Source organism: Bufo gargarizans, chromosome 5 (genome assembly GCF_014858855.1).
Source record: "Bufo gargarizans isolate SCDJY-AF-19 chromosome 5, ASM1485885v1, whole genome shotgun sequence".
NCBI classification, from domain to species: domain Eukaryota; kingdom Metazoa; phylum Chordata; class Amphibia; order Anura; family Bufonidae; genus Bufo; species Bufo gargarizans.
This window is the reverse complement of record NC_058084.1, coordinates 205,839,307-205,865,732: the sequence shown is the minus strand read 5'-3', so window position 1 is coordinate 205,865,732 and position 26,426 is coordinate 205,839,307. Positions and strand designations below refer to the sequence as shown.

Genomic DNA, 26,426 nt, shown 5'->3' with positions numbered 1-26,426 from the left:
ACACCTTCCCTCCACTTGACTGTTTATATGTAAACATGTTAAAACTTAATAAACTATGCCATATTGATACATGTGCAAATGTACAAGGCAGGTAAATGCTCCAAACTGAATTCCTAAATTCAGGAAATTGTATAGTCCACTGCAACCCAGAAATAAAAGAGTGAACAGTAGTTACAAACCAAATGACTATGACCCTAAAGAATGGATGAAAATGGTTATGTCATTTGTGAAGAGAAACCCTAGGGAAGGGGAAAGTCAGTTTCCTCATTTGGGAAAACATTAAAATTGTGACAAGATCACAACACTCAATGTTACGCTGACTTGTTATGGATGATGTATAAGGGAGCACTGCAAGTCATACAAAAGGCCCCCGGATTATATAAAGAACATTCAAACTTTGTTTCATGCATGGCCCCTATATAAATCAGGAGGTTCAAATGAAATGGCAGATGTTCTAATGTAAAGTGAATATCTTACCTAAGTGTCCACAGAACTACAGAAAAACATGGTCTTCTGGGGGGGGGGGGGGGGGTCAGGTTTTTAAAAGAACAGTCTAAAACTGGCCACACACATTAGCTGATGGAAAAATGGGTGTTCAGCCAAAAGTTATCTCCCCTGCCCACCCCCCCTCCTAATAAATGTGTACTCAGCTCAGTCTAGCATGCATGTGTAATGAATACGAACAAAAGGATGGGGCCAAAAGACTAAAAGATTGGGCCAAGAACAAAAGGATGAGGCCAAAGGACAAAAGGATGATGCCAAAGCACAAAAGGATGGGACCAAAAGACAAAAAGATTGGGCTGAGAACAAAAGGATGGGCAAAAGAACAAACAGATGGGGCCAAGAAAAAAAGGAGGATGCCAAAGGACAAAAGGATGTGGTTAAGAACAAAAGGATGGTGCCAAAAGACAAAAAGATAGGGCCAAGAACAAAAGGATTGGGCCAAAGGACAAAAGGATGATGCCAAAGCAGAAAAGGATGGGGCCAAAAGACAAAAAGATTGGGCCGAGAACAAAAGGATGGGCAAAAGAACAAACAGATGGGGCCAAGAACAAAAGGAGGATGCCAAAGGACAAAAGGATAGGGCCAAAAGACAAAAGGGTGGGTTAAAGAACAAAATAATGGGGTCAAAGAACAAAAGGATAGGGCCAAAAACAAATGGATAGGGCCAGGAACAAAAGGATGGGGTCAAAAGGAAAAGGATGGGGCCAAGGGACAAAAGGATGGGGCCAAGGGACAAAAGGATGGGGCCAAGAACAAAAGGATGGGGCCACTGAAATCTAAATAACCGATCCTTATTTTCTCCTGTAAAGCCAGGATACCATGTTAGTCGGCTGGTCCCACAGAAAAATCAATGAGTTCACCCGATATTTATACAATGTGTATGGCAAACATAATGTACACAGAAGAAAGGTAAATTGTAAATCCGTCACTAAAAATATCTGATCTATATGAGGGTGAACTTGTCAAAGAGGTCAACTTATGGAGAGGTCTCATTGTATCAGATCATAAGGAGATACATCTTGTATGCATGCATTTACAGCAGCCCCCCAATGTATATGTATGCATGAATATACTGTACAACAATTCCCCAACAGTAGTATGAAAATCACTGAGTGGGAGAAATGAGAAGACAAGAAAGGGAAGATAGAAATAAATTACTTTTATCTCTGTTGTCTTGTGCACCCTTTGGCCGAATACATGCAACTCAGGCTCAGAAATATCAGACATAGGCTATTATAACAGTCAGGTACTAAAGGTCACCTGCAAGGAAGCCATATTGAATTTAATTTCACTGTTCTAGTATTGGATGGTTGCTGCTATTAAAAGGAATTATATTACTGTGTGGATTTGCAGGGATTAATGACCTATCACTAGAATAGACTCTCAATATATGATTTCGACCATTGCAATCAGCAGAAGCTGCTCCTTCATTGCAGTACCTGACACAATGCTATTCATACCTGTCTGAGTATGCAGTAGGCCAGCTAAAAGGGCTGTAGTGAAGGAACCCCTGTACTTCAGCTAGCATTAAAGGGGTTGTCTGGGAATTAAGAAAATAAAAATACTTAAATATTACTTTATAATAAATATAGTTCCAAATACCTTTCATTATTTATTATGGCTCATTTTGTTGGGGGAGCAATCATTAGGGGAAACAAAATGGCCGCTGTCCTACCAGTACACACAGTACCTGTCCTAATCACACAGGAGGACAAGTTACTTCACAAAACTGGGGTAAAGAGCTGCCTCATCCTCTCTGCTCTACTTTTCAGGAATGATGATCCTGAATACAGATGATAAGAACTTTAGCTGAATCTCTGGGGAATTTAGTTCATGAGGAGACATGAAGTACAGAGAGGATGGACAGGACAGACTGTGGTGATATGGAGCTGTGGTAATGGAGACTGCATACAAGTGCTGCTGCTCATTACCCCCACTCTGCTCTCTATACTTCATGTCTCCTCATCATTTTCATTCCCACAGAGCAGGGAGGAGGATGAGGCAGCTCTTCAGCTCAGTGTTGTGAAGAAACTTGTCCTCCTATGTTATTAGGACAGGTTCTGTGTGTACTGGTAGGACGGCGGCCATTAAGTAATGAAAGGTATTTGTGAATATATTTATTATAAAGTCATATTTAAGCATTTTGATTTTCTTAATTCCTGGAGAACCCCTTTAATGTCCCATTATTCTGCTCATTTTGGGATTTTGAGATCCCAATAATCAAACACTGATTGCTTATCCTATTGATTGGTCATTAATGTAAAATCCTGGAAAACCCTATTATGTTAGTGTGATGGTGTTAAACGGGGTTGTCCAGCCTTTTCTAAGTGATGGCCTATCCTCAGGCTAGGGCATCACTAACTGATCAGCAGAGGTCCAACCTTTCAACCCCACCGATCATCTATTTGGGTGTAGCTCCGTCACTAGAAGTTGATGCCGGAAGTAAACAGCATCATTAACATTGCAGTGGGCAGCGCTGGTCACTGCAGCACAGTTCCCACTGATTTTAAAGCGGGCAGCAGTAGAGTGATAAGCACTGTCCACTAGTGATAAGCTAGTGATGACCTATCCTGAGGATAGGCCATCACTTACAAAAGGCTGGACAATCCCTTTAATACAAAATAAGGAAATAAGAGAAGTACACAAAATTATATATTTAATATTGAAACATTGAAACAATTAACTTACAACACACACATGCAAAGTTATTATCATAGTCTATTGTGTGTAAAATCATTCTAGCCATAGCAAAACACTGCATGTGTGTGCATAAAAATGCTAAAGTAAGGGATCTATTGGTCTGAAAACAGATTGTCAAAATTACCTTCATGTTTATGACCACCTTAAAAAGTTTCTTATTAGCTCCGGTACATTTTTAAGTACATTTTTAAGACTAATGCCTCTTGTCTGCAGTCAGCTGCCACAATAAACCACTGCAAACAAATTTCAACGTAATATTTTTCAGCTTGCTCTAGGAAATATATCAGACATGACATTTAGTGTAGAAGAAGAATTTAGCAATACATACGTCCCTTTTTATTGCACCAGAGAAGTTTCATCAAAGGTCAATAAACACTGGCTGGGTGCCTTCATGAAGACTGTCTCAGACCTTTCATAGATTGAACCATTCACTCTCTGCATGATGCCACGCACCTCCCTAAATACTTTGCATGCCAAAGTTCCCATGGCCTATGGTCCACAAAACAATGAAGTACAAAATCTTTTTTTTGTAATTCAAGGAGCTTAGTTATGAGTTTAAATGCTGCCTTTTAACTTGTCCTTTTCCATGGTTACTTTTGTCAAGACATCATTTTCTCGTCATGGCTTTCCCTGGCGCGCGCGGCTTCAAAAGGAAATATTTATGGTTATAAGAATCTAAATCTTCTATAATAACATAGTCTGAGATAAAGATCTTTTATAGACTGCTCTCTGGGGTGCCTGTCACTATTTGGCCCCAAGGAGGGCACTATAACAACAGGAGACAAACCAACATTTGTGTTACAAATTTTGATGTCTGGGAACTTTTAATTGCAGGTTCCATTATTTGTTTCAAGATACAATGAATTGTTACATAAGGAGAAACAATGGACTGAACATGTTCAATGCAAATGTCGCTAATTCTATTCAAAAGCTCCTTTTAGAGAGGGATACTTAAGATTCAGGGCAAAAGATTGACTTTTTTCTTGCAAGTCCTTGTTCTTTAGCAGTCTGTCATTTACACACTAGCCTAGCATCAGGGCAGACTGGAACTAGACTAGACTAACACCAGGCTAGACTAGCACCGAGATAGCTCTGCAGCTTTTTATTTTCTGCTTAGTAAACCATATTACATATGGGGTTTCCAGTCAAAATGAATTCAATGTTTATAGAAAAGTTGGAATAAATCTCAAAATTACACCCTATTTTCTACCTCTATTCCCAGCCCATACAGGAGCTGCGAGTCTACAATTTGTACAATGGACCAAGACAGCCAACCTATTAAGAAGCCATGGCCAAAAGACTGACACAAATTATAGTTTTTTACAAAATGTGCTTCTTCAATTTTTTATGATGGTAATTTGTATTAACTTTAGCTTGTTATGAAGAGTGATCAGATTAATTGCAATTTATTGCAAAATCATTCATTGCATGAAAAACTTAATCACAAGAATCCTATTTCTACTGCATTTTAGCCCTGCCACAAAATGACCTAAAAACATAATTTCTGTGATTTTCTCATTAACTCAGGAGAAAGTTTTAACAAGGACAAGTCAGCTGATATCCCTCATACTGACTGAATTAGAAGAGCAGACTGGTTGCTGCAAAAGGGGGTGGTGATTGAAAGCATTGTCTTCTTCTGTTAGGCATGGTTACCATTAAGGAAGCATATGCAGTCATCGTTGTTTTGCATCAAGGGCTTCACAGGCAAGTAAATAGCTTTTTGTAAGATTGCACCTAAATCACCCATGTATCGGATCATACGAGAGGGTCAATTGCTGTGAAGAAGGCTTCAGGGTGCTCAAGAAAGCCCAGCAACTGCCAGGATACAGGATCAGGTCACCACCTTCGCAGGCAGGCATGAGTGAATCTGCATGTACAGTGAGGAGAAGGCTTTTGGAGAATGACATGGCGTCAAGAAGGGCAAGCAAAGAAGCCGCTTCTCTTCAAGAACAAGGATTGGACTGCAGATGACTGGGGTAAAGTTATTTTCTCTGATGGAGCCCCTTTTAGACTGTTTGGGAAAAATGATAGTCTGGAGATGAAAAGGTGAGCACCATCATGAGTCCTGTTTCAGGCCAACAGTAAAGAATTCCGAGACCATTCATGTGTGGGGTTACTTTTCATTCAAGGGAGTGGGCTCTCTCTTACAATTTTGCCTAAGAACACTGCTGTGAGTGAAGAAAGATATCAAAATATCCCCTAAGAGCAACTCCTCCCAAGGCATTGGGAGGAGTTTCTGTGCCCCAGAATTGTCTCTGCCTACCAAATGCACAGTGTGCATTAGGCAGTATGAGAAGCAGTCCAGCCATCTTGGATGGAAAAAGAGGAGACAGAGAAGAGATGAATTGGCAGCTAAAAGATGAAAAGGAGGTCACCATGAAAGTGTTCAGTTCGGTGCCCAGTTAATGTGATTTTTTTTATTTTTGAACCGGAGTGTCGCTTTAAGAGACTTACCAAACGAGTTTTAAACCTGTGCCACACTCAAAGTGACGTACACCTTGTACTTAAATGAGGCACAGGGTAGAGACACTGATGCACATGCAACTCTATAAAAAAATTCTATATAGAAGATTTTGAAAAACTATAAAAAAAATAAATAAATATACAGAATATGCCTGCAATGATATTGGGTATAGTATATCATTTTTTTGCCAGTTATTGTTGCTTTAAGCATAATGATCTGTGTCAGTGAAGTAAAAAATGGGAATATTCTAAGTCCTTTGAAGTTTAAAATCAACACCCTAACAAAGTGCAATGATCTCGTGGAGAAGAATGCATGTGTGGTCCTTGACAACCAAATACTACTGGGTCTGCTGACAGCCTTCTGACACTGTATCAACAAAAAGGTTTCATGTGTACAAGGAATTCTTGAAGAAACAGACGCTTCTAACTATGTAATCGAGGTAATTCAAAAGAACAAAGAAAGTGGAAAATACGACCTCAGCAAAAAAAAATAAAAAAAAATAGCACAAGCAGGTAAAAATAATATATTTCTGTTTAATGATAAACCAGCTAAAAAAAACTGTCGCCATCATTTGGAGCCTGTGAAGTGTTTGTCTTTGATAACCTCTTCCTTGTGATACTTCTGAGAGATTTTCAAGATGATTGAAAAATAATTTTTAAAAACATAACAGATTCACATGTAGATGTACAAAATATCCTATAAAGCAACTACATTAAAATGTGGAAAAGATGTGTATGCCAAATGTAGCAGGGCTGCATTCTTATTTGAGATATCTATGGTTTTGCAGAGGACTACAGACATATTTACCAAAATTATCAGAAATCAGCTCTTTATACACCAACCAAGCCATTGTGGGCTTGTGTCTATACAGCACAGCCGGTATACAAAAGCTGAGGTACAGCCAGTGTACAGAATGGGGGGGCAGGCAGAATCCTAAGACTCAACTGAGACTGGAGGGGGATTTCAGAATCTTAGGCTCCCAGTGATCATATAGGCTATGTTTGGGTAGTACCTTCAGCCAATATGTAGGAATTTCTCCCAACGTGTACATAAACTATCATTACCCAAATTATGTAAAGAGTTTCCTTTTATAAAATGCTGTGGGCCTCCATAGGTTTTAAGGTCTGGATATGTACAGCTAGTCACTCTCCTCGTTCCTATGCTCATCTTCCATCCTGGGTGCCCGATCTTCAGGACATTGTCTGTGGCTGCTGAACAGGAATGAAGAGGAGTGCAGAAACAGAGAGAGATGACTATGCAGCACCTGAGAAATTTGTCTGTTACTCCGGGGGCCCTCGACTTCTTCTTGGAGCTTACCTTTGTGTTCATTTGGGAGCTAATAGCAGATATATGCAACTGTATAGTCATGCAGCTGCATACATCTGGGGCATACATTGGGCAGAATATATCAAATGGTTCTGCCAAATGAGCGCAGTGTCAACATAGTCTGATATATGTTATCTTTTAGATGGGACCTATGTTGCCAGATCACTACTACCCATCGTTTACTACAGAAAGATTTTTATTTAAGTATCTTTTCTAGCCAGGTTAAATGGAATGTGTCATCAGAAAATTACCTATTGTTTAAATAACTATTTTTAAAGAATTTTTGGTAATGTTATTTTTAATTTCCCGGTGTCAATATCTATATCTATATCTATATCTATATCTATATATATATATATATATATATATATAATAATACATCCTGCAGTTTTCACACTTATCACTATGCCTAATAATAGGCATCAATTCTTGGTCTGTACAGAAAACTTTACTGCAGCTATCTGCCTGTCATTACAGGCAGGATTGGAATGACACATGACACATATCACCTACAATATATACATAGATAGCACAGGATCCACCATTCACAACAGGTGATTGTCAAATTTTATCTTTTCTTTCCTTGTACAATGACCTCTGCACAGGTCACAGAGCATGCCTAGAAGACTCTCCCACAGAAGTCAATGAGGTCCCCTCCTGACCATTGTGTCTATGGCCCATGTGACAGCCATAAAGCAATGTTCTTAATGCTTTCTAAATGTTATCAATAACAGCTCAGGCAAGATGGCCACCCCTAAAATCATGTTCAGAAAACAGAATAAATACATTTTGGGAATTAGAAAATAAAAACAGATTAGAAAAAAGGATGTGTCGCTATCTGGTTTTAACTATATTTTATTTTGTGAAGAATGTTAGATCTTTTTTGATACTCATAGAAGTGCAGATGTTTTCATGGAAGTTAGAAATACTGCCGGTAAGGACAATTTAAAGTATGACTTTTCATATTTTCCCTTTAATCATGGTAATAACCAGTTAATGAAAAATATAACCATGAAAAAAAATGCACCCAGCCATGTAAAGTCATGTATGGTGAGCTCAAGTGGTTGACTGCTCCTAGTTAGCTTTAAACCACAACTGACAGATAACAGGCTGATAAAAAGCAGGCTGACTGGAAAAATATCTGATGTTTAATTCCTGCTGTCTTTATGGTCATGTCTATACCTAAGTAATAAATTAAACACAAACTATTTGCATTACTTGTCTCATATAAAAAAGTAAAGCATAACATACGTTAAAAGGTACGACTGATGTTCTATTTTATCCTTGACATCTTCGAGAGGATGTGTGAAATTTTTAACCAGGCGCTGGGCTGATCTCTCTTTGCAAATATTTGCCCATCCTCTGCCGTATCAGTGAGTAAAAGACTGCAGTTACCTCTACAATCCCTTAACTTTGCTTGCCGGGAAATATTGACATGGTGCCAAAAAGGCCATTATACTGAAGACTGCAGGGTCTCCCCCTGAATTTGTACCACACACTTGTAACTCCTAATTTGTGTCACAAAAGTGAATAAGGCCTCACAACCACTAAAACTGATTTACAAACTTTCTTTTATAGAGAACATGGAATATTCCATTACTGGTTTTCTACATTAGAATTAGAGATGAGCGAATCGACTTCATATGAAACATCCGAAGGTGATTTGCATAAAACTTTGTTCTAATACTGTACGGAGCAGGAGCTCCGTACAGTATTAGAATGTATTGGCTCTGATGAGCCGAAGTTATTACCTCGCTAAGTCTTGCGAGACTTCACATTATAACTTCAGAAATTAATTTATACTGTAAAAAAAACATTTCCCGAACTCGGGATCAGTTCCAAGGTACCACTTGGAACCGGACCCGAGTTCGGGAAATGTTTTTTTACAGTATAAAATAATTTCTGAAGTTATTATGCGAAGTCTTGCGAGATAAGTCACAGTTAGTGGTGTCTGGCTGTGACTCTCTCCTTAGAGGTTTACACTCAGCCAAGCACTGAGCAGGTATGCGTATGGGGGATTTGGGAGACATATCTGGGAACCTTAAAGGGGTTGGCTACTTTCTGCTTACTGTTGACCAATGTGTCTGTGAGACGATTATATGGCAATTACATGTAGCCTGTGTTGAAACCCTGCACCATTTTCTATATTTCATCAGGTATACTCCCTTCTTTACAGTCGTCCACACAGAAATTCTGTCCATAAGACGGCCAGTGATGGAGGGTCATGCGACCATGCAAATCAACTCCATGTGATGCTTCCTCCATTCAGACACACTGCACCTGCCATATACACTTCTTCTGTTGGGAGTTAGTGCTGGTGCAGTATGTTTGAATGGAGGAAACTTCACATGGAGGTGATCTGACTGGTCACAAGACCCTCCAACGGTGGCCATTTTATGGGCAGGACCTTTGTGTGGACAGCACAAAAGACTTTGCAAAAAAAGGAGTATACTTTATAAAATATAAGAAATGGTGCAGAATTCCAACAAAGGCTATATTAGAAAGTATCATATAATTATCTTATGAACATATTGCTCAACAATAAGGAGAAAGTGGCCAACCCCTTTAAGTGTCTCTTGCTCAGGAGGTCCTGACATGTCCATAGACAATAAGCATGGCCCATCGATTTAATTGAGAATTGTGTAATGCTTCATTTCTACTATTATGGTTCAGGATTCAGATTACAGCTAATGGCTTGGAGTACCAGCAGCGGGACAACTTGAGATCAGCTTACAAGAGACCCTTACGGCAAACCAGGATTGTTCAAAGCTTTTTTTCTGTAGCCCCTCCACATCAACACCCTATGGTTACATTTCTGAGCTGGGATTCTTTGGTGGTCTTACGGTTTTCAAGCACCCACTCGTAGTTCAGACTTTGTATTTTATTTTTATTTTTTATGAAGCCTAATTATTGTATCTACAACTTTCTAATATACTTGGTGGTTTAATGCTCATTCATAGGAAGGGCAGGCAGGGGAACGGACCAGTGGACCTAAAACATTTATCTTCATTTGGGCCCGTTTTGCTCAAAGCTGCCGTAGATTTCATTCTGGCGCATGAAATGTCTAGAGGATGTGCCTAGTCGTAGATTAGGTGCATCCTTTGGCAGCACAGGAGATTTTGAAGACAGGCATACAACGCCAGTGTTTGATAAATCTCTCCCTTCATGTACAACTGACATGTGCATGATTTGTTATAGAAGATACTGTACATCATATGACCTTTAAAACCACCTCATCTCTTAGGAGCCCTTAAATGATGCTATTGGGTTCTTCGACACTTAATGAACTTTTCCCTGACCTCCCATTCAGGGAATCGTTCACAGCTGCAAAAGGGTTCTCAAGGTAAGTGGGCCCAACAACATAATAAAACTTGCAAATACCTCTACTGTGTACTAGCTTGCACGTAAGGACTGAGTTAATGATTACATTGCCTTGCAATAAGTGGTAAGGTGTAATAGCTGAGAGATTGGAGATTGGAAGTGAAGGGTTGCAGGAAAGTCCTCAGAGAGGAGATCTATCATGAGCAAATACCTCTTAATATGGGGCAAGGACCTATAAATTGTTCTTGCACATGGGGTCTTTTTCTATGTTTGCCTCTGTACTAGGCAAAATGTCTTTGCTGATTGGTCAGGAATGATTTCACTGCTAGAATGCCACCAGTCTTCAATGATCACCCACTGTTACCATATAAAGGTGTTGTCCAGCAGTATAAAACTTTTTATATATGGCTCACAATTGGTTAAAAATAAAAAGAAGCCACAATCACCCTCACTGATCCCCCACCTTTGCTTATCTGACACTGCTCCGATCCATGCTGCCTTTTACTCGCTGTTCCCAGTCGAATATGCAGGAAATTCCTGGAGATGGCTGCTAAGCCAATTGCTAGCGGTACCTGTGACCTGCCTCAGTCAGTGATTGGCTTAAAAGGCCTTTCCTGGAATTCCCTGTGTGTTGAGTCAGGACCAGGAAGTGAATAACAGTGGTGACAGGATCAATGTTGAAGTAGTAACGCTGGGGGCCAGTGAGGATAACTTTGGTCTTTTTTATTTTTAACCCAATGTCAATCATATATATAAAAAAAAAATTGTACCACTGGACAACCCCTTCAACTAGGGCATGCGTATAATTAAATCCTAAGTTTAATGAAGTCCTATGTGTATTCATGTTCCTCAATATGAGATCATACTACACTACACATCATCATCATCTAACACTCCAAAACTGGATCCACTGTATTATGCATGTGTATAGATCTATATGGATAAGTCGGGATTGCTGTAAATGTGGGAAGATAAAAATAGGAAAAGTAGAGGAAATATTCTGCAGTCATAGCAACAGATGCAAGAACGATACAGGAGACAGGAACGTTTGTACTATATAAAGTACATACCCTTATAAAAGATTCATGAAGTTTACGTAATAAAAGAATATCTGCATACAGTATTTTCCAGTGAAAACCCTGGACATGCTGTCAGCGGCCCATGTAAATTATTACAAAGCAGCAGAACTGCAGTTTTTTCTCTTTTCATGTCTACACGGTATGTCTTTTATGAGATAAGAGACTATTCCCAGAAATTCACTCATCTGTTCAGCTGCTATTTTTATGTCTTAAGACATGTGAATAACTTCATGTCCAAAATCAAGTTTATGGTAAAAACGCATTTGTGATGCTTCTTGTTACAACCAATGAGATCAGCTAATGTATGCCTGAGATGTAGTCACAAACATCTTTCCATTTCAGGAAAAGATAAATATTCAGCAGATTCAATTCTTCTGAAGTTCTCATGTCAGACTACTGGTGGTAATAATGGAGATATACCTTCTTGTGGATTTAAGGAAAACCCTCACTGCTGATGGCCTCTACAAAATACTATTATTTGCTTATGGTATGTGTATCATCTGGAAAGATAGATACCTCTGAGACCTGCACTTATCTCCAGAATGGGCCCCCCAAAGTGAATGAGAGCGCATTGGGCATGCACGGCATGTTCTCCCTTCATTTCTTTGGGAGTTCCAAAAATAGCCAAAAGAACCCGCACTCAGCTATTTTTGGCAGTTCCATAGACAAGAATGAAGAGCGTACAGCGCAAAGAGTGGCCACCACTCCATTCAATTTAATGGGAATGCCGGAGATAGCTGGGCCAGCCAGAAATGAATGGAGTGCATGTGCAGAAGCTTTCCACTCAGTTTGGGTGCCCTGTTCAGGGGATAGGTACGGGTCCCAGAGGTGGGGCCTGCACCTGTCTGACATTGGTGGCATATCCTAGCGATATGCCACCAATATCTCAAATGAGACAAACTCTTTAAGGAAGCCGCTTCAGCAGGACAGGCAATATTTTATTCTGGTTAGCACAAACAACCTACTTGATATGACGCCAGATACCCCTGGCAAAAAGCTTGAATCTGACCAGCAGTAGCTGATCTTACAGAGTGGGTCTTCTTTCTAGCTCATAGAGTGGGTCATCAGCTACGCCTCCCTTTGTGACACCCATATACCCCCATGGCATATACCTTCAGAATTAGGGATGATCTAATGAAATAGTGTGCTGAAATAGCGGCAAATTGCTCTCTATTAAAAGTTTATTATATTTTTACATTAAATGTCAGAGCAATCTTTTAAATATTCAAGAGGTTGGTCAAGCTGGTTAGAATATAACCAGGGTATCACAGGTGACTTTTTAAAGAGAGGTCATCCCAGGTACTGATGACAGCACCATATGAGATGCAGTAATTACTGAGAGACCTTGTAAATTACAGTATATGTAATACTAAGCTCTCTATATTACTTATAATAAGGTATACATATATCCTTTATCATTCTAGAACTGTGTGACAAGTATTTGATGGCACACTAAATATTTAGGGTTATTTTCTAAAAGCTGCTGTAATAGTAAGGTTAATACAGATACATGGCTATGTTATGCTGCTTCTCTTGTGCAGTGAATGTTCGTGTGTTGTAATGACCATTCCCCCTTCTATAAATTAGCAATATATCATTTTCTCCATGACCACAACTTACGATGCAGGAGCACTTAAGGCATTTGTTCCCCTCTGGCTGAAATTCATCTCCTTCTTTATAGTGTCGGCCTTCATATAGACAACCTGAAACAGACAGAGGAAGTGGTCAGGAAAGTGAAAGGCTCCACAGTACACAAGACAGCTTTTGATCATTGTTATATGTTATCTCCACTTCCTTAGGAACATCGTACAATTAAAATGATCTTGGGGACAAAGTACTTCTTATCTGTACATGCAAATGATCTAGCTCTGTGTCTGGGTGGTCTCATGTCATTGTAAGGATGCAGTAATAGCTTTGCTAAAAACCATGAATAACTGAGCTTCTGTCCCAATCTAATCTGCAACTTATTGGTGTCTATACAAAAGTTTGTCAGCGGGATCAACTAGGATGATAGTAAAAGCAAAACTCCACTTACGAATAAAATGTTTTGGAAAACTTTATATACAATTTATTTGTAGAACTAAATTTAAAATGCTTCCATGGGAAACCATCAGAATTGTGAAGGCAATTCTGAATATGAATTAAGAAATTCAAACTATTGGCAAAGTTGCTTAAATGAGTTTTACAATTTCATGATACTGATAAGCTATACTCAGGATAGGTCATCAATATCTGAACAGTGGGGGTCCACTCCCCAGCAACCTTGCCGATCAGTTGTTTGAAGGGGCTGCGGTTTGTGTTAGCACTGCTTCCACTTCAATGTTTACTAGTATATCGTCTACATTGTAGTAGTGGTGCAGGGTAAGACTAGTTGCATACTAGTGGCAGCAATCCGGTAGGCATCCATCTGGTCCCATTCACTATAATAGGGACCGGCGGGGATCCAGCCACATTCCGGCAAATATGCTGAGAATCAGTCGGAAGAAAACTGCTGCGGAATGGGGCCAGACAGAGCTTTACAAACTTCCAGCCATGCCAGAATGCAGAGCGATTCCATTTGCAACAAGCATGACCACAGTTTTTTTTCCCATTCACTTGAATCGAGGAGGAATCTGTTACCCTGCACCACTGCTACAATGTAATAGACATGCAGGTAAACGCTGAAAGGGATTCAGCACTTGAACGGGCCCCACAGACCTTTCAAACAGGTAATCAGCTGGATAGCTGGGATTTAGACTCCCTCTGATCTGATATTGAAGACCTACCCTCAGGAAAAGTCATCAGTATCATAAATTGGGAATAACCCTTTAATTTCTATGAATATTTACACTACTTTTACAGCATCAAAACTATATTTAGAAAACCTGGACACATATATGGACAGCCTTACATGGGCAATTATCAGAAGAGAGAGTTCCTACAAACACTAGTTCCCGATAATTGCCTTGATCCTTAGTTTAGGCAAAGGAGCCTTAAAACAAAGGCAATGGCTCCCTCTCCTGTCATAGGCCTCATTTTATTATACTTTTACTCGGTGGGACACTGACACCGTTTATTTTTTTGTATTCTTTTCCACTGTAAATGCAGCATCCAAAGGAGCCCCAGTTACAGGGCAAAACAGACCTCTTTAGGGGAACTGCACACAGACAGAGCTAATCAGGGTCTTCTAAGAACCTGCAGCTCTGCTATAACTAGACACAAAGCAATAACGTGATTGCTGGGTCCAATAGCAGCATAGCTGCTTCCTCTATTCATTGCATAGCGCCCATTGAGTGCTATGTATGGAAGAAAGGAAAAGGCAGAAGTGGTAATAAACTGCTTTTGTTTCTTCCTTGGAGTCCCTGGCTGTCAGTGACAGCCACAGAGCTGACCTGCTCATGTAGATTGAGGGAACAGGAGCATTAATCCAGCGTAGCACATATACGGCAATTCGGATTAAAGCTAAGTACTTAGCGCCATACATGTCGTTATAAGATTAAAGTTTAGTGCGTTTTACATCTTCATTGTACATTTGAGCGTTTCTTATCACGCACATACCTGGACATGTAGGACAGCACAATCCTGGCAGCTTTACTGGGTTCTTACAGTGAACTAGACATTGCACTTCAGATTCTGTGATAACTCCTTCCTGTAAACAGAAGAAAAGTATTATATTGATGTAGTATGGCTAAATACTTTTACATTTTGGTGCTGAAATAAGAAAAACAATAAAAAGGTTATTTCTCCTATCCGCTTAACTCTTTCCCCCTTCTAAATAAATCAATGCCCCCCAGGCACCTGCATCATGCACCATGTAATAACAATTCTGGAGCATCTATTCTTTTGACTCTATAATATGCCATTCCTTTATTATTCCTGCTAGAAGTTATATATGAATTACTAGCAGTTTAGAAGGTCTAGCTGGTGTGTCCCTTCACAGTGTGACACTGTCCAATCAAACTGTGCAGGTACACACCCCAATTATGCTCCCTGTGGGATAATTTGCAAAATTGATAGCACTAATAACTGATCGCCGTATTGTGGCCAATCAAAGTCTCATTTGTATGAGCTTCTTAAAGTTGTATATTGAGCTGTTTGATGATTTGACTATTCAGCCGATGCTGAGGGAAGAAGCCATGAAAATTTCTCTGGGGGAAACCATAGGGTGACGATTTTTAGTTAATTGATTTTGTATGCACTCTTTTATACATAGTTTTATGGCTACTGCTTTGACAAGAAAAAAAAACCTGAGATTACCTTTTATCAGCACTAATGAAACGAAACTAATTTGCATGTCTATATATGTGAAAGTTAGAGGCGATCTGGGCAGACACTGAATACAGAATACTAAATGCCCCCCAGCCGCAGACAACTCGAAAATGGGACACAATAGTAAAATTCGGCTAGCAGAGACTTTTATCTGCAATTTCAATCTTGATGTGACTTGAAATGATCATTTCCTGGATTACCAGCCATTTGACGAAGGGCTCATGCACACGAACGTATTTTCTTTCCGTGTCCGTTCCATTTTTTCTGCGGACTGTATGCGGAACCATTCATTTCAATGGGCCCGCAAAAAAAACAAAAGGTACTCTGTGTGCATTCCGTATGTCCGTATTTCAGTTCCGCAAAAAATAGAACATATCCTATTATTATCCGCATTACAGACAAGGATAGTACTGTTCTATTAAGGGCCAGCTGGTCCGTTACGCAAAATACGGAATGCACACGGACGTCATCCCTATATTTTGCAGACCCCAAAATACATACGGTCGTGTGCATGAAGCCTAAGAGGAATCACCCTAGTTAAGCACCAGCCATAGCATCCATAGAAATATCCACTCAATTGCCACAATTTATTGTAAAAATGTGTGGAAACAGGAAAAGCTAAATAAAGCCCAAAGGCTTCCCTCGCTGTCACTTTACAACTTCAGCTTAGTAAACAATTAAAATGAAAATTCAGTTTGTATGAGGTAAAACAACTGCTGCCGGTTTCTGCATAAAATAACACATGGAATATAATTTAAAAAATGCAAATCCACGCGCTATAATGCTACTGAAAATGTGTATGCTATTTTAAAAAATCTGACAAATAAGATTAAAAAACAATCTTACCTGACACTGTCTGGTAATACAGGGATGTTCAGGGTCTTGCCATTTCATGGAGCTATTGAAGAGGTTACCATCAAGGCTACAACCTTATGAAAAAAAAAAAATAACATATCACATGAGTATCTAAACGTAGGCACAGAAGAATGACCTTATGAATCTGTCAATCATCTGAACTGTCCGATATGTAATCTATATCTAAATGTTCATCTGATACATCTGATGATGAACCCTAGTATCGGAATGATTTTGCCATGTCCTCTAGGCAAATCTTTAGAGCTGAGCAAAACTGTTAAAGTGAACTTACCTTTACCATAGAAAATTGGGAACAGAAGAATACTGCTCTGCTCTAAAGCAAAAAGAACCCTACGTAGGATAAAAGCTCTAGAATAATTTTAAGTATAAGATGATAAACATAAATCAGACATCTGAACTCTGGCTAGATCATCAGAATATACATTGGCTTTAGCTACATAAAAAATATTTAAAGTGTTGTCTCACTTCAGCAAATGGCATTTATCATGTAGAGAAAGTTAATGCAAGGCACTTACTAATGTATTGTGTTTGTCCATATTGCTTCCTTTGCTGGCTGGATTCATTTTTCCATCACATTATACACGGTTACGACCACCCAGTAATCCAGCAGCGGTGGCCGTGCTTGTACACTATAGGAAACAGTGCCAGCATTTCTGGTGGCCGGGACCGTGGGAGCACACACAGGCACGCATGCACAGCAGCTTCTGTGCTTGTTTACAGGGGTTACGATCACCGCTGCAGCGCACATACGAGGTGGCAAGGATGGCAGCTGCTGTGCATGTGTGTCTATGCATGTTCCCATGGTCCTTGCCTCCAGAGAGTCCGGCACTTTAGTGTGCAAGTACAGCCACTACAGTTGGATTGTAGGATGACCATAACCCTTGGAAAAAGGCAAATCTGTAGTTTATTTATGCAAAAAAAGATAAAAAGTCATACACACAGACAACAGCATCTACACAGGTCATTGCATACAGACCCTTACTCATGACATAATCATAATTATTAATAAGGGCCTTGTATCACCTTTTTCTACATTATAAGTGCCATTTGCGTAAGTGAGACAACCTCTTTAAAATAGAGAACAAATACAATGAAAAATAAAAAATTAAAGGTAATGCACATATATCAAATATATAACACATAAAAAAAGCATTGTGCAGAAAAAAAGGGCCCTACCAAGGTAGGTTCTGTATTAAAAAATCTAATGTAAAAACTGATGCATATACTGCAAACCATCACATTAATCATTTTGCGGAAAGCTCTAGTGTAACAGGAAAGATAAACTTCATTCCTTTTCCACTGATTACATAGCTCCAACATGTTCCAGAGCACCGTCCCCAATGTACTGTAATCTACTGTTATCTTTCTCATCCGAACCTGTCCCCAATGGGGCTTATAATCTCAAGCACTGAAATTAAAGGGTTTTTCATCATGTGGGGATTCACTCTGGTAGTTAGGACTAGCGGATGCAGTATAGAGGCAAAGTACACAGTTCTTGAATCAAACAGCGGTGTTTATTCACACAATGCAGATAAGGTGTATCATAAAACGCAGGTGGCTTGGTGTTTGTTCACACACAAGGAAAGTCCATAAACAAAAAAAGTCACCTTTTCTCCTGGGTGTTAATTCACACCCTGTTAGCCGTTCAGCCTCATCAAGTCCAAAGACGGCCTGTTTGCCTTTACCCTGGGTTCAGAGCGTTCTGAAACGAGCGCTCACCGGCGTTTACAATCGCGCATACAGAGACAAGCGAACACACATTGTCGCGCATTCCCGCTGAAGTCTATGTACGGGAACGCGCGACAAACGCCCCCAAAAAAGCTCAAGAACTTGCTTGACCATCGGGCGTTTTACAGCGCGATCGTATGTGCTGTAAAACGCCCAGGTGAGAACCATTCCCATAGGGAAGCATTGGTTTCTCCTTGTTGAACGTTTTACAGCGCGTAGGAACGCGCTGTAAAACGCTCAGGTGTGAACTTAGGGTAAGAGCGATAGAGTCCTCCAGCCCGGTGGAAACCTCAAATCCCAGTACAGCCCTCAGTTCACAGCATACAGACTCCTGAGATCCACTGTCAGCGGGAGGTTAATTCATACCTGGCAGTGCTGGCTGTTTTTTATGCTTGGCAAAACCCGGCCTGAAACATGGGGATTAGTCATCCACCCAGCACTTTGACTATTCCCAGTAAGAGCTGTCCAGGATCAGCTATAACAGCCATGCTAAATCTTTAGGTGTCAATTAGCAATAGCTGCTGCTGACATATAAAATACTGGCTCTTACTTCACCAAGGCCAGAAACCTCGGTGACACATACCTTCCATCCACGATGATTCCAGGTACCTTCTTACAATGATTATAAAAAATCTACAATTATACAGAAACACCGCCCCCTCTGTCCATGTGAGGTCTTACTTGGACAGAGATGAGCTGCAATATCAAACATAGCCATAGACTCTGGTAACACCGTTTCTGGAGGAAAAAAACTGTCACTTGTTTATAATGCTAGACAACCCCTTAAAATTAACAATTCATGTAGAAAATACACAAAAAACACCTCTTGGCATCCTTTACTGCAATTCTATTTTGTCTCATACTGCAATCAAAACTGAGAGAGATGTATAGATACATAAAATTCTTCTACTTGTGTCCCAAGAGGTCAACTACTTCTGTTCCTTAATTCATCAAACCTCTGTCTGGCTGTAAAGGCAACTGACAACAGCAGGAGCCCCACATCCTCATAGAAATAAAGGGGATCAGGTGGAAACTACCTCCTGAGTTCTCTGTAGGCTGCTGAAAATCTACTGTGGACAATTTTTTTCTTTCATTTACGTTAACAATGTAGGGGGTCATTTATCAAACAGAAATACGCTTAAATTAGGCATATTTCAGGAGCAGATTGCAGCACAAAGGTCCTCCCTGCTCATGCAAGGTCTAAAAAAAAGTGGGCATGGTTTAGGTGGGGGAGGGGAGGGGCCAGGAGGCCCCTCTCATTTACCATTTTCAACGCCTGTTTTATGTATAGAAAATGGTCTAAATGTAAAACACCTAGAAAGCTGTCTTACATTTAGAACTGGCGGAGGACCCGCCAAAGTTATGTAGAGGCCGGCGCCTCTTCATAACTCCAGTGAAATCACCCCCAGGTATAGGGGTTATTAAGACTGGCGTCTAAAACCCCGGTCTTAATAAATGTGCCCCTTAGTTCTTGATTCAATTTTCATTTAGGGCTCATGCACGCAACCAAGTTTTTTGTCTGCATCTGATCTGCATTTTTTAAAGGTCGGATGCGGACCTATTCACTTCAATGGAGCGGCAAAAGATGCGGACAGCACACCGTATTTCCATTCTGCGGCCCTGCAAAAAAATAGAACATGTCATATTCTTGTCCATTTTACGGACAAGGGTAGGACAGTTCTATAGAGTGCAGGACGTTCCATTCCCCAAAATGCAGAACGCACATGGCCGATGCAGAGACACGATTTACGGACCGCAAAAACACCAATGGCCGCGTGCATGAGCCCTTAAATGTGGAAAAAACTGCCAAAGAAGCTGCCATCACTTAATATCGTATATCTATTTGCTGTGGTCAATTACTATAAAAATGCCCTAAGTAAACAAAACCTAAGATAGTTAATATCTACATACCTCCCAAATTTAGAAAATCACAAAAAGGGTAAATATGAACAGCGCGCATCACGGCAGTTTTTTTTTATATTAGGCCACACCGCTAACTCCGCCCAAAGCATATTTACAGACTTTGTCACAACTGCAGCAGCTGGGGATCAGTTAGGCGAGTATAAGTTCCTTTAGTTTTTGTACAGCATGTGGAGGAGCCCCTGAGACAATTTTTTTCTTGAGCTTCAATATCCATTTAACCACTTGCCATCTGGGCCATTTGCCCCCTTCCTGACCAGGCCTGTTTTCTCGTGACACATTGTACTTCATGATAGTCATAAATTTGAGTCAATATATTTCACCTTTATTTATGAAAAAATCCCAAATTTACCAACATTTTTTTTTTAATTCGCAATTTTCTAAACTTCAATTTCTCTGCTTTTAAAACAGAAAGTGATACCTCATAAAATATTTATTAGTTAACATTCCCCATATGTCTACTTTATGTTGGCATCATTTTGGAAATGTCATTTTATTTTTTTAGGACGTTAGAAAATTGCCAAAACCTACTTTGTAAGGACCAGTTCAGGCCTGAAGTCACTTTGTGGGGGCCTACATAGTGGATAAAAGTCCAGCAATGAAGATACCAAAATTATACCGAATCAGAGTATTTGTGTACAGAGCAAACAGTCCAGCAAGGGTACCCTGTTATATCAAAAGATGACTAAATTTAATAAGAAATGTAGATATATACATAAACAAAAGAACTCTATATAATTAATCCGAGGTAAGAGGCCAGGATACAGTCAGATGCACTGGGTAAGTGGTGGGGGGAAAAAAAAAATTAAAAAAAGAAAGAAATCCCTAGCACTGATACCCTAAACTGGTCCTCTGCCCAGGGACGTCTCCTAGTGGTGGGGATGCCCTGTCCACGTACCTAATCTCAACCTCCTGGCTGTCCCTAGTAAAGTGAACGGTGGAGGGAGATAGGTGAAAAGTGGTGCCCTAACGGATAACTAGCACACAATCAGAGAGTTTGAAAGGTGTCCACTGTATACTACCCTCGTGACAATTTGCCAGGAGGTACAGGGTCCACCAAGAGGATAAAAAATACAAACAGACACACGCACAAAGAAACATAGATATAATAAACAATAGATGACCTACAACCCCGACGCGTTTCACCCACAACAGTGGGATCATCAGGGGGTTATACGGGGTAGGTATACTAAGGACCGGAAGCCCGTGACAGTGGCTATAGCAGGCCCAGTCCAATGATACGTGCGTAAATAAATGCGTTGATAGATAAACACTTATAACACGACAACAGACCCAGAGTTGGTAAGTAGTTGCCAAGTGGCAAATTACATACGGTCACTCGGCGGCACGGTTAGTGAAGTCAACCGCCTAGATGCAGACTGCAGATCTGAGATTGGCGAAGGCTAAGGATCACGTAAGGATAATTTGTGAAGAGGCTCATGCAGGGGCATAAAGAATAATCACCCCGAACCTACCTAGCTGATAAGCACTCGAGGAATATGATAACAAGGTTCGTAGCTCCTAAGGTGTAGGGCTACCCGCCAAGAAGATACATAGTGGCGCCGTCAGTGTGGAGAAGTGGGTCTCAGACCATTTACTCTATTTATTTATTTTTACAGCATTCACCTGAGGGGTTCAGTCAAGTGACATTTTTATAGAGCAGATTGTTACGGACGTGGCGATACCTAATATATATACTTTTTCTTATTAGTTAAAGTTTTACACAATAATAGCATTTTTGAAACAAAAAAAATGTTTTAATGTGTCCATGTTCTGAGAGCTATAGTTTTTTTATTTTTTGAGAGATTTTATTATGTAGGGGCTCATTTTTTGCGGGATGAGGTGACGGTTTTATTGGTACCATTTAGTGGGACATACGCATTTTTGATCACTTGGTGTTGCAGTTTTTGTGATGTAAGGTGACAAAAATTGCTTGTTTTGACACCGTTTTTTTTTTTTTTTTTTTACGGTGTTCACCCGAGGGGTTAGGTCATGTGATAATTTTATAGAGCTGGTTTTTACGGATGCGGCAATACCTAATATGTATACTTTTTTTTATTTGTTTCACTTAAACACAATAATAGCATTTTTTAAACCAAAAAAATGATGTGTTAGTGTCTCCATGTTCTAAGAGCTATAGTTTTTTTTATTTTTTTAGAGATTTTCTTATGTAAAGGCTCATTTTTTGCGGGATGAGGTGACGGTTTTATTTGTACCATTTTGTGGGACATATGCGTTTTTGATCACTTGGTGTTGCACTTTTTGTGATGTAAGGTGACAAAAATTGGTCGTTTTGACACAGTTTTTTTTTTGTTTTTTTTTACGGTGTTCACCCGAGGGGTTAGGTTTTTACGGACGCGGCAATACCAAATATGTCTATTTAATTTTTTCTATTTTTAACTTTTTTTTTATTCCTTACTTGGGGAATTTTTATTTTTACATGTGAAACTTTTTTTATTTTTATTTTTTAACACTTTATTTTTTATTTTACACTTTTCGTCCCCCATAAGGTCATACAAGACCTCTGGGGGACATTTACTTCACTTTTTCTCTTTCTTTTCACTGTTGATTTCTCCTGTAACTGGGGCTGACATAGTAGCCCCAGTTACAGGAAAAATACACCCCCCAGAGAGGCTGTACAGCGCAATACAGCGCTGTACAGCCTCAGTGCAGGGCTGATCGAGGTCTGTGAAAGACCTCACACAGCTCCTGCACTCTCCGGTCCCGGCGGTCACATGACCGCCGGGCCGGAACAGGAAGTGCATAGCGCTGTGTATGAGCGGTGAGCGCTGTGTATGCAGCGATCCAGAAGGCAGGGACACCTGGGCACTGTCCCTGCCTTCTCTTAGGGTTGCCCTGCTGTCACTGACAGCGGGCAACCCGATCAGCAGCTGCACGATTAGCCTGCAGCTGCAGTTTCTGAACGGACGTTTTAAAACGTCCTTTCAGAAATAGAGATCCACCTCCCGGACGTTTATATCCTATGGGCGGACGGGAGGTGGTTAAATATTAGCACATAAATAATCAGATTATAGATATTTTAAGGTCCAAATTGCACCAAATATTGAAGTTCTGGTCTAATATACAGATAGAAACCAGACAGATAGTTTAGTAAGGAGCAGTTTAGTAAATGTATTAATGCACATTTATGCATTAATTCTCCAGGTCAAAAAGAGGGACATTTAAGGATCAAAGAGGGACAGATGGACTTGGGTCAATAGAGGGACACTTGGTAGGCATGTATCTATATTAGCATAAAATACATTTCTAGGACTGGAACTGTGTTTTAGACTTCTGACAGAAGACAGAGGTTTGAAAATAGATCAGTTGAGGTTATTTACTACTCTGTGAGGTCAGGAACACTACAGGAAACTAATGGAAAATATTATCCATGAAAACCAGTACAATGTAAAACATCTGAGGCATAATACTCAAGCAGAGATCACTGTGTTTCATGTTTCTTTTCCTTATTTTACAAACCACAGCCTACATATAAGTCATGCCATTCCCAATTTGAATTCAAATGCCTTCAAATGGCAAGTATAGCTTTTCAGAAAAGTAAGCCATGTATGGGAACAAGGGAACGACAAGTTCTGTTATTAGGAATTCATTTTATACAACGCATAAATATCTATACTTTTAATAGCATCACCAGTAATATCACTTATTAATGTGGGAAGCTTGGCCCAAAACAAATGTTTGCTTGTTGTTATGTACTTTTATTTATTACTTAATATTAGCATTTAGCAATTAAAATGTCATTGTTTCTAAGGAGGCCTGTGTGTATTGGGTTTTTGTTTCATTTATATTATTCAGTGTGACTACAAATCCATAAATAACTCATATAAATCCATGGACAAACTGCAGCTATAAATGTACATGCCACAGTTTTCATAAAAAAAATCATTAGTTAAGGTGGTAAATGAATAATGTCTCAGGTCTGAATTAGAGACAAAGGGGTAGATTTATTAAACCTGGTGTAAAGTAGAACTGGCTTAGATGCCCATAGCAACCAATCAAATTCCACCTTTTATTTTCCAAAGGAGCGCTGAAAAATGGAAGATGGAATCTGATTGGTTGCTATGGGCAACTAAGCCAGTACTACTTTACACCAGTTTGATAAATGTTTCCTAAAATCTTTATATGTAAAAAGCTGAATATAGCTATATTATTCAAAGCTATGGACTCTTAAACAAGTCCAGTACTATGATAGCGCTGGTAGAAAAACGTTTCCGATAGACACATTTCTACATATGCATTTGTGTATCCAGTTATACTTTTAAAGGGGTGATAGACACCCATTGGAGAACCCAATATGAATTGCTACATTCTTCTACACTGCCACCACAGGGAAATAAAGCAATACACTTTTCCTATTGCAATCAATGTCTGGGAAGAAAGGAATGCAAATGAGCTCTTAACAAGCTCTGCCTCTGATGCAACCAGATGTACGGCAGCTATCCTATAAGTCAATGTTCAACCCTTTAAGTAGGCCTTGAGACATGACTCGAATATTAAATAAGCCAGCATCCCATCTGCAGACAGCTGTTTCAGGGTGATTGCCCCTCATTAGTGCAGAGCAGAGAGTACTGGCTTAGCTGGGTGAGATGCCAGGTCAGGATCTCACACCCAGTTAAACCAGTGTGTACTCTCTGCTCTGCACTGATGGGGGCAATCACCCCAAAACAGCTCTCTGCAGATGAGATGCTGGCTTGTTTAATATCTGAGTCATGTCTGAAAGCCTAGTTAAAGGGTCAAACAATGACTTATAGGATAGCTGCCTTACATCTGGTGTAGGGCTGCAGTAAACGAATATTTTTGTAATCGAGTATTCTATCGATTATATTTCTCGATTCATCGAGTAATCTAATAAGAAAAAGCTACTTAAAATAACGTACGTAATTAGGTATGTATAAAGTTATTGGTTTGAAGGGGTTAATAACTTTATACATGCCTAATGCCAAGGTGCTTCCATTGACCCCTCCAAACCAATAACTTTATACATGCCCATTGGGTTTGGAGGGGTTAATGGAAGCACCTTGGCATTAGGCATGTATAAAGTTATTGGTCTGAAGAGGTTAATGAAAGCACCTTGGAGGTGCCTTCATTAACCCCTCTCTAAACCAATAACTTTATACATGCCAAGGTGGTGCTTGCAGCCTCCATTAACCACTCTCTCTCCATATGCCTCCCCCCAGCCTCTGATCTGCTTGCCCCCAGCCTCTGATCTGGCTCCCCCCCCCAGCCTCTGATCTGCCCCCCCCCAGCCTCTGATCTGCCTCCCCCCCAGCCTCTGATCTGCCTCCCCCCCCAGCCTCTGATCTGCCTCCCCCCCAGCCTCTGATCTGCCTCCCCCCCCCAGCCTCTGATCTGCCTCCCCCCCAGCCTCTGATCTGCCTCCCCCCCCCCAGCCTCTGATCTGCCTCCCCCCCCAGCCTCTGATCTGCCTCCCCCCCCCAGCCTCTGATCTGCCTCCCCCCCGCCTCTGATCTGCCTCCCCCCCAGCCTCTGATCTGCCTCCCCCCAGCCTCTGATCTGCCTCCCCCCTCCTGATCTGCCTCCCCCCAGCCTCTGATCTGCCTCCCCTCCCTCCCCCCAGCCTCTGATCTGCCTCCCCCAGCCTCTGATATGCCCCCTCTGGTAACGCAACCCCCCCTCCCTCCCTCCCCAGTATTAATCATTGGTGGCAGTGGCCACAGGGTCCCCCCCCCCCATCATTGGTGGCAGTGGCAGTTCCGATCGGAGCCCCAGCAGTGTAATGCTGGGGCTCAGATCGGTTACCATGGGAGCCAGGATGCTGCTTAAGTCCTGGCTGCATTGGTATGTTAGTGAGCAGAGAGCAGCGCATTATACTCACGTGCGCTGTGGCCGGCGGTCGCTCCTTCTCATAGGTCTGTGCGGCGCATTGCTAATGCTGTAAGCATTAGCAATCCGCCGCACAGACAGAAGAAGGAGCGACCGCCGGCCACAGCGCACGTGAGTATAATGCGCTGCTCTCTGCTCACTACTAACATACCATGGCAGCCAGGACTTAAGCAGCGTCCTGGCTCCCATGGTAACCGATCGGAGCCCCAGCATTACACTGCTGGGGCTCCGATCGGAACTGACACTGCCACCAATGATGGGGGGGAGGAGGGGGACCCTGTGGGATATGGCCGGCACATTCATTGGTGGTGCAGTGGCCACAGTCCCTCCCCTCCCCTCCCCTCCTCCTCCTCCTCCTCCTCAGTCCCTCCCCTCCTCCTCCTACTTGGTCTTCA

The 26,426-nt window shown here is 40.8% G+C and overlaps 1 protein-coding gene across 2 annotated transcripts in view; it reads right to left on the bottom strand.

Annotated features, from left to right (window-relative positions):
- Positions 1–26,426, bottom strand: part of BMPER (BMP binding endothelial regulator) — a 263,513-nt gene that overhangs the window by 175,976 nt on the left and 61,111 nt on the right. For both annotated transcript variants that reach the window (XM_044293999.1, XM_044293998.1), the window contains exons 4-6: positions 16,489–16,571; positions 14,932–15,022; positions 13,015–13,097 (exon numbers count right to left, since the gene is read on the bottom strand). In XM_044293999.1, the coding sequence (XP_044149934.1) occupies positions 13,015–13,097; positions 14,932–15,022; positions 16,489–16,536 (222 nt within the window). In that variant the 5' untranslated portion in view covers positions 16,537–16,571. The remainder of the gene's footprint in view (positions 1–13,014; positions 13,098–14,931; positions 15,023–16,488; positions 16,572–26,426) is intronic.